Source organism: Physeter macrocephalus, chromosome 11 (genome assembly GCF_002837175.3).
Source record: "Physeter macrocephalus isolate SW-GA chromosome 11, ASM283717v5, whole genome shotgun sequence".
In the NCBI taxonomy this organism is placed as follows: Eukaryota; Metazoa; Chordata; class Mammalia; order Artiodactyla; family Physeteridae; genus Physeter; species Physeter macrocephalus.
In genome coordinates this window covers 137,455,907-137,465,540 of record NC_041224.1, presented here as the reverse complement: position 1 = coordinate 137,465,540, position 9,634 = coordinate 137,455,907, and the positions used below count along the sequence as shown (strand labels likewise).

General features: G+C 33.3%; 1 protein-coding gene across 1 annotated transcript in view; it reads right to left on the bottom strand.

Annotated features, from left to right (window-relative positions):
- KTN1 (kinectin 1) overlaps positions 1-9,634 on the bottom strand; it is a 138,840-nt gene that overhangs the window by 44,840 nt on the left and 84,366 nt on the right. Inside the window, exons 11-18 of the mRNA XM_024133698.3 lie at positions 7,010-7,176; positions 6,528-6,596; positions 5,061-5,098; positions 4,296-4,386; positions 3,833-3,901; positions 3,284-3,321; positions 3,060-3,141; positions 2,116-2,184 (exon numbers count right to left, since the gene is read on the bottom strand). Coding sequence (XP_023989466.1) covers positions 2,116-2,184; positions 3,060-3,141; positions 3,284-3,321; positions 3,833-3,901; positions 4,296-4,386; positions 5,061-5,098; positions 6,528-6,596; positions 7,010-7,176 — 623 coding nt within the window. The remainder of the gene's footprint in view (positions 1-2,115; positions 2,185-3,059; positions 3,142-3,283; positions 3,322-3,832; positions 3,902-4,295; positions 4,387-5,060; positions 5,099-6,527; positions 6,597-7,009; positions 7,177-9,634) is intronic.

The window sequence follows — 9,634 nt, the reverse complement described above, 5'->3', positions numbered from 1 at the left end:
AGAGGCCCCAACAGTGAGAGGCCCGCATACCGCAAAAAAAAAAAAAAAAAAAAAAAAAAAAAAAACACAGAAGCTTTATAGTAGACAGAAGGCTGATTCAATAAGAAAGAAATTAAAACAACAAGATCCTGTTGTATAACACAGGGAATTATATTCAATATCCTGTAATAAACCATAATGGAAAACAATATGAAAAAGAATATATATATATATAAATCACTTTACTGTACACCAGAAACACAATTGTAAATCAACTATACTTCAATAAAAAAAAATTTTTTTAATAAAATACAATTCAAACCCCCCCAAAAAAGAAAGAAACTAGAGGAAACTAGGCAATTCTTAGGCTATCATGTTACCTTAAGGAGAAAATAAAAAAATTAAGGCTAATAGTTTTACTCTTGTCTAATGATGAAGAATATCATTTTTAGTATAGAATAAAAGTGAAAAGAAAAGATCCAGGTACTCTGTTTAAAACTAAGAATTACCAGCACCTTTAATGCTGGAATTCTAGGGTAGATTCAGAAGTTTCTAGGCATTTATTTTACTTCCCATGAAGTGAATTTTAGAAAGTTTAAAACTTTATATATTGAAATAGGTGTTCCAGAATCTCTGATAACCAACTCAAAAAAAGGACTACATTCTGCTTTTCTGGGTAAGAATTAACACAGCCAAAAATATCTATCATATTTTATCTAATCCAAGTCACCAATGTTGCATCTCACAACTGGTAAAATGTTTACAATAACACTAAAAATTAAAGATGCCTCCAATTAAACTGTAACCAGAGACTAAGATACATCCAGACTTCAGAGGTAATAAACTGAGGAGAAAAAAAATCTTACAGTTGATGAAATATCTTATCTGTTAAAAGCTGTATAACAACAAAAGGAAATAGGAATAAGATTTAAGAATAAAACTTAAATATCATTTGAGCATTATACTGGCATGAAGTCATGTCCATGCACTAAACATCATTTATTCAGCATTTTCTCCTCTATTACCTTTAGTTTGAAAGGGTAAAGCATATGCAAAGTTTATGCAAAGCACTTAAATACCATATTTGGGGGGGAGGAAAACAAATAATGGATTAATTCTTGACAAGTAAACAGATGTTCACAAAATACTTCCACAACATTTGGCACAGCTACTTACACCAATTCAATACGTGCACAGATGTGAATTTTAAAATAAAAAAGAAAGCATGCATCTGCTAAAGGAAGTGCTATATCATTTGCAATAACTTACACTTCAGCTTCTAATAAAATGTGTCAAAATTTAACAGTAGTAGAGAAACATGCCTTCATTTTAATGTGTCATATAATATAAAGTGTTTCTAGAATATTTTTAAAAACTGGAATTTGAAGAATTATTTAGAAGAGTATGAAGGCAACTCTTAGGAAGAGCCACAGAACAGACATCACCTGGGGCTCGAGTTTATGGAGCCATGCTTATTCAGGCTGCTACAGTTCTGATGGCTTGCTATAAATACAAAAAGAAGTATGATGGCAATAGAGGGTGGAGATGAGATGGAAAAAAATAAATATTCTAAAGGAAAGGAATTACGGCTTAAGATGTCTGCTATATGCAAAGCACTAGGCTACTCAACTATACATAAACTCCCCGATTTAAATCTAAGAAGCTTATAATGTAAATAAAATCTCAATGTAGAAGACCTGGAATGAGAGGTCTTAGAAAGGTTAAGCAATTTGATCAACATCACTGCTTTCAAGTGCTGGTAGTAGGTTTCACACCCATTCTCTTTTTAAGAATCCACACTGCTTTACAGAAAAAAGTGAGGCTCCAAACGTCTGACTATTATCCTGAGAGCCAAATGCATCAAAATGACTTAAAGAAATTATTTTTATGCATCCTATTAAACTTTTTTTTTTTTTGGAAAATGCTATAAACAGCATTAGCTTCTTCTCAGGAAGAGAAATTAAATTTTCCTTAATTTAGAGACTTGATTAGCACAAGATACTAGAAATGCAATTAAAAGACACATCTACACTTAAACAAAATTTCTAAAATTGAACGAGTTGATTACTACTTAAGAAGAATCAGACCTTGTCATCTATTGGGTATTTCTAACTTATAATTCATGAAAAGCCTTACCTGTTCAGAAACAAGAGTCTGTAGCTTCTGAACTTCTAATTGTAATGCTTTGTTCTGGTCATTTAGAATCTAAAAGAAAGAATCTCAATTTACTGTTTTATTAAGAAAAGGTAAGAAAGCAACCATCTGAATGTTTTTTAAAAAATCAAAGCCATATTACTATAAGTACTTATAAAGTGACAGGTGAATTATATACCGACCTAAGAATGCAAATCTCATGAGGCTCCATTTTTCAGTTTCAATGAACATATTTCCGGAGAACAGGAATGCAGTAATAGTATAATGTACATACACAATGATCCATAAAAGGCTGTTTCTACTGAGCCCCCCTAATTCAGTCATGTGGTTTATCCCAAACAGTGTTAACACTGTGCTTAGAACCCTTACATGTGTATTTCAAAGAGTTTAATTGTTTGTGCCAATGAATTCTGGGAAACCCTGCTTTCATAAGTGAGTATTTACAGGATTCCTATTAAGCAAAAAATAATGATAATAATAAATAAAATTAAATTAAAAAAAAAAAAGCAAATCTCACTGCATGCAGAGATGTACCCTGGCAATCAGAATGCTTTACAATAATACTCAAGCTGTTTGGCCAATGACCAGAAACTAGCACAACACCAACAATGGAGGCAAATAAAACCATCTCAAACTACCAAATGAAAACTGTAAAGAAAAGGCTGGGGCAAAACAACTATCAAAAGTCTACTATAAAAACAGGTTAAGTCAAAATAATCAAAGCAAAAAGTCTATGATAAAATTGTTCATATAAGTCCCCAAAAAAACTATAGAAACACTGTTTCAAAAAAAAAAAAAAAAAAAAAAAAAAGAAACACTGTTTCAGAGTGATCACATATAAAAAAGTAGTATTTCTACATTCACTTCAACTGAAAATTACACAAGGTTGTTCAAAGAAAGCTGAGTTGACAAGTTTAATTACACACCTTAAATTCTTCCATTTTGTTTGAAATTTCACATTGTAGCTGCTCTTCAAGCAATCTTATTTTATCATCCTTAACGTGAATACTATGAGAAAAAAAAACTTCATATATACAGAAAGCTTACATAAATTATGTGCACAACTATCAGCTATAAGCAGCAATGTCTTCTGCAATTACACTTGAACGTAAATGTATGAATGGCCCATGTACAGCAATACTTTAATCACCTTTTTTGCATCTTCTCCAGTTCATGTGCAGCAGCAGCCTGTGTTAGAAATGAGATGAGAAATATATCATTTCTCAGGAAGTACTCAAACCTATTCTTTTACTTATTTTTACATATTAAAGCTATATTTTCGTATATTTAGAGTTAAATCAACAGCATACGTTACAGTAATATTTTTTGCTGTCCAGTATTTTGTACTTCTCACTGTTCAACTTTTATCCTAGTAAAAGGTATATCCTTTTCTGATTAAATGGCAGAAGGCTAAAACAAATCAGCACATCATAATTGTTATAACCGAGTTCTCTGATAATTCAGTGATCAATTTCTTGGATCAAACATTAATTTCAACATGAATATAGTAACATTGAGGTGAGTTGTGAGAGTCATGGTCAAACAGAAGAGGGTTTTAACAACACACCATGCAGCCAAACACAAGTAACCATTATGTTTACTATCTACATAAGTAAAACTAAGGCTTGCAATACCAATGAAAATAAGTGTAAACAAACTGTAATTCTAAGGTAAATGCTTAAAAGCAATAAAGATCTACCTGTTCATTTGCTAGGGCCTGTAATTTTTGCACTTCAGCTTTTAATAAGAAATTCATATTCTGTATATCCTAGAACAAGAAGGAAAAATAGTATTAGAAGTATTTAATATTAAATTTGAAGTTTTGTAATGTATCTCTTCTACCTAAGCAAAGGTCTCAAAGCAATGGTCTCAAATTACAATTTCTTAAGTCAGAAAGAAAACCATCAACTTCTGTTATTTAACATATTTCCCAAATTATTATGAATAATAAATATCATGTGAGAAAAGGCCTTTGAACTTCTCCTCTTAGAGGGCTAAAGAGGATTTTGTAGTTTAGAAAAGAGATAAGACACTTTTCAAATGAATTCAAATGAATTCTATCTAGAGTATTTTCCAGTCTTCACACACACTCATACTAATTACAAGATCAGGGTAATTCAATGACTATAAAATACTGTAGCCATTTATAAGAATTACAGTACCTTAAGTTCCTCCTCTTTACTTGCTAAATGATCATGTTCATTTGCTAAAGAATCTTCAGCCTGTTTTATCTGCTTATCCTTTTCTGCAATTCTTTAACAGGAAACAGATTTGTACATTCAATAAACATTTAGAAGTCAAGTCACAAATCAAAGGATTAGAAGCCTCAAATATGGTCATCCTTACTTAAGTAGTTTTTCACATAACTGTAACTTCCATTTCTATAGACCATATCAGTTTAGTAGTAACTGTCACATGCATTACTACAACTCCTTAAAATACATACCCCTATTTTAAAACTTGAGGTCAAAGAAGTTAAATAATTTAAGCTCACAAGCCTGGCAATCTGAAAAACAGATTCCAGGTCTTCTGAACTTAAGTGATCCATGTCTATGCAAATTATACAATACACACCAAAAAAAAGAACTTCATTTTGAGCATACCACCATATAGTTAGATACAGAGTAGCTACCAACTACTTATTAGACACAAAAACTAACTTCCACTAATCTCAAATCACAATAATCTCTTCCACATAACTGCTAAAGCCCAAAGGGAAAAAAGCTTCCCCAACTCTTTTTATGACAGACATAAAAACATAGAATACATAATGCTTAGGGGTAGAAGAGCAAAATCTGCTCCAAATCTACTTGAGAGTATTTTTTGAACAAGTTAGAACGTAAAGTCAATCATAAGCGTAGAATCTAACAGCTATCAGTTAGTGGTGACTAAGCAATTTTAAGAGAAATATAGAAAGGCAGGCTTACACTTTATGTAACTCTTCTGCTAGAGCTGAAGCGGATGTCTAAGAAAGAAAAACAGTGTCAACATAAAAGCCCTTAAGAGAAAGTTTTAAAGTTGTACAATAATCATCACAATAAAGCTTTAAAAATTAAAAGAAATAAATGTATATAAAGTTAAGGAAGTATCTGGCTCATGATGAATGTTCACTAAATAACAGCTAATATTCTGAAAGTAAATTTGATCAATAACAGCCAGTATTAGGGAATTACACATCATAAGACATTTTTAATAAAGTAAGTTGACAGGTCTGAAAACTATGTAACTGCCAAGCAACACATAAATAGGAAAAACAGCAGCTAACGCTATTTTTCATTCATGTGCTTCTTTTCCTTAGTAACAATTTCCAATAATGAAATGATACCATTCATGATTAAGATAACAAGTCGTTTGGTAATGCTCGTGTTCATCTTTACTTTTCAAAAGGTACTTATAGCATTCTCTAAATATTAAGTTTCTGATAAATTTTCTAGAACTACCTCTCATCTATAACTTATGATCTCAATCCAATTTGAGTTAATAATTTACATATACACATACATCCATATACACACACCCTTTCCTATGTTATGTAATTCTTTCCCAATTAATTTTAGACTATAGTTTCTACAAAGAAAACGATTAGAAAAGAAAAAAATGGTTGCAACCTCAAAGTTTTGGGATTTTCAACTTGCCTGAACGTTAAAAAAAACTTTTTAATGTTAAAACTACTTTTTGCACAGAAAATTACTTCTATTCTAAGCTATTACTTTTCCTACAAACAACTTTTAGAATTTTAAAGTTGAAGAACTGAAACTGAAATTCACAGTATGGATATTATGGAAACAAGCTAAGTACTTGCAAGTTTCTTCTCTTCTTAATGTTATATTATTTATATTCTAAAGGCTATATATCTATATCTATCTATCTACCTATCTATCATGTTACGTAAGAATGATGCCAAAGAAAAACAGGTTTTACAATACCACCTAGAAAACTTTGCAAGGTTTCACACTCAAACTATACTTTAGTATAAATTTAAAAATGATTCTTTGGCATATATAACCTGAGAGCTATGGTTAACATACTGCTAACACCTGAGGGTATACAAAGTTTTCCCTTATGGCTAGTCAATATTTAGTGAATACTTCTAAAACATAAACTATCATTCTTGACACCTGTTTTCTGACAGGATGGTAATCAACATTTTTTTCCTCCTAAAGTTAAAAACTCTCTAACCCACCTTCCCATTAGTCAGATTTGGATTTCTTCCGTAGTGTTTTCTTACAGCACTATACGTAATTATCAGAGTGCTTAGCATTTAGGATCATCCAGTTGATTCACTGACTAGTCACCCAACTACTAATCCAGTGCGCAACACTCAACAGGCACTCAGATTATTTACACAGCTAGGAAGCTATGAGTAATGACAAGCAATAAGAAAGCACCATTACCTGGGCTGCTATCTGGGAATGGAATTGTTGAATTTGAGCTTTTAAAGCCTCATTCTGCTCCAAAATATCCTTTCATAAAGAGCAACCAAAAAGGAGGGATAAGTGTACTGTTAAATATACCAATGTATATGAACAAAATGAGTTACAGGTACATCTGTTTACCTTTAAAAAGGCACTCTTAGATTCCAAAAGGCATCATTTTAAACAATGATTAGGCATTCTATTCTGAGAGCTAATTTACAAAGCAGAAATTAAGAATACATTGTACTGTTCCTAATCTAATACAAAATGCATAAGACTGTGGGTGAAGGCATCTTTGAGCACATATTCAGACCATATTGTGACAACTGCTTGAAGATTAAATTAGAATTATTCATCCGCACTCCAGAATTAGCATAAGATAGGCTACCCTCTCTCGTCTACACAAGACACATCCAACCACTGCCCGTCTTTATTTTTTTTAAAGAGGGAAAATTAGATACCTGAACTTGCATTTGTAGAGACTCTTCTTTGTTCACCCTTTTTTGCTCCGATTCCATTAACTGCATTAGCCTTTGCTCCAACTGTTGTTTTGATACCAAGGTATCTGTAAGCTTACTATGCAGACTCTGTACTTCATTTTCTTTGGCCACAAATTTACTCTGTAAATCTAACAAAACATTGCATTTTACAAAGGTCTCTTCCTTGGCCTGGTTACTGCTACCTGTCGTTAGTGTAGGCACTGCCTCCTCTAGAATACTCTCCTTGAACCTCTCCTCTGCTTCCTGCATATGGCTCCCTGGAGCAGTCTATGCTTACCTTTTTCATAGCACCTGACACACTGTACTAATTCACTTCCTCTCCCAGAGAGTGAGCTTTTTGAGATCAGAGATTGCCTTTTCTCTATACCCAGAGCTGTACCCAAGGCTTGGCACAAAATACTTAATCAATAAATGTGTTAAATGAATGGCACGTGGATGTTTAAAACTCTTATATCATTTCTCGAAAGCATTCTTAATTTCCCCAAAGATGCTTTAGTAAGTTATTTAGTGAATTTCTTGTCAATTCCCTGTACTCTCATACCTGGAGAACAGAGAAAGATGCTGAAGGTTGACAAATGTCCTGGTGTAAGATGAAGTAAAACTTTTCTACCTGTTTCTCTTCTTAGCAATAACCCCAAAACAATAAAGAAAATGAGAAACAAACTGTCTTTGATGCAATCAGAAAATAAATGTAGCTCCAAATCACAAGAAATTAAGATAAAATACATGGAGAGATGATCACTAACTTGGCAGAGATGAGGAAGGGAAAAGTAAAAGCTCAGGAAATAGAGATACCAGGTATCATGAGAGTTGCCTCCCCGCCCTGTAACATAAACAATTCCAAAAGAGGGGAGGAAAATAAACAAAAACACATTACACTACCACCAAGGACAGAGAGGCAAACACAGTGAAGAAGAGAAAATGTGTATGTGTGTCTGTATTATACAGTTTTAAGAAAAGTAAGATGTTCCTTCCATAACAAGACACTAATAACAGAATGGAACACAACTCAAAAAAGAACTCCTGAAAATTAAACACATAATGGTAATATCCAGCATTAGAATCAGGAGAGCATATTTCTTACCAATAATAGGAAAAGTTAAAATACTGAATTAATACCTTCAATATTCTGTGCAGAAAATTATTTCCAACCTAGAACTCTACATCCAGTCAAACTACCAATCAAGCATGAAGGTAGAAAGAATAAAAACATTTTCAGATACTCAACGCCTCAACAAATGTACTTCAAGACATACTCTTATGAAGCAACTAAAAGATATGCTATTAAATGAGGGAGGAAAGCAAGAAAGATGGCAGTGACACAGGATCCAGAAAACAGGGTAGAGAGACTAAAGGGAGAAGAAGACAGCTTTTGAGCCAACCTAGAAAGCAACAAGTAATGGAGCAGGAAGACTGAGGACTCCTAAGACATATATATCCCTAGGAAAAACTGGTAACTTCTCCAGTATCTAATATGTTTAGAGGCTGTTGGAGAGGGGGGTGTTAAGGAGTTTAACCTTAGGTAAAATTTGAAACAATAAAACGAAGATCAAGCAAGTTAAAAACATAAAGCAATAATTAGCTTCAGGAAATTAAAAAATGTTGCTCAAGAAAAGAACTGCAATTTTATTTATCTTGGCTCAGCATTGAGTTACACAGTCATAATGATGTTAAAACCAAATAGTGGTACAATCAAAAGTATGTAGAACCATATACGGAGGATGAGGGGAAGGTGGAAGGAATGGTGTGGGAGTATTAAGCCCTCATTTTCTATAATAGAAAGTCAACAGATGCCTATCAAAAGGAGAGCAATATAAGTAGAAATAATACGCTTATTTGGAAATATGACAGAAAACACTAAAAGCAAAAGTAACATCTTCAGGTCAGAGTAAGGTTTTACTGTTTATAGTTATATAGTTTATAGATAGTTACATATAGTTTATAGTTACAATTCTTTTGGCAAAATTCTTATGTGCTTTCATGAAATATAAAATATTAATTAAAAAATAAGTTAATATACCTTCAAACATTTTAGATATATTTAAATATTGAACCAAAGGGTAATACCTAGTAGCGAAAAAAAAATCAGAGGAAACCAAAGGTCTAAAGAGCCAAAACTCTATGATCTAGCCTTGTGTTTGGAACTATATTTTACTAGCTCTCTACCACTTTCATGGAAGGAAGGGGAGTAGTGGAAACATAGATAAAACACACTAATACAAGCTCCATTATTTCCTAAATGAATTCATCAAATTAAGACTAAGTAGTGAAAGTTAGCATTTAAGTAGGCAGTTTTAAGTCAACTACTTGGGGACTTCCCTGGTGGCGCAGTGGTTAAGAATCCGCCTGCCAATGCAGGGGACACAGGTTCGACCCCTGGTCTGGGAAGATCCCACATGCCGTGGAGCAACTAAGCCCATGTGCCACAACTACTGAGCCCACGCACCACAGCTACTGAAGCCCGCCCACCCTAGAGCCCGCGCGCCACAACTACTGAGCCCACGCACCACAACTACTAAGCCCGCGTGCTGCAACTACTGAAGCCCACACGCCTAGAGCCCGTGCTCAGCAACAAGAGAAGCCACC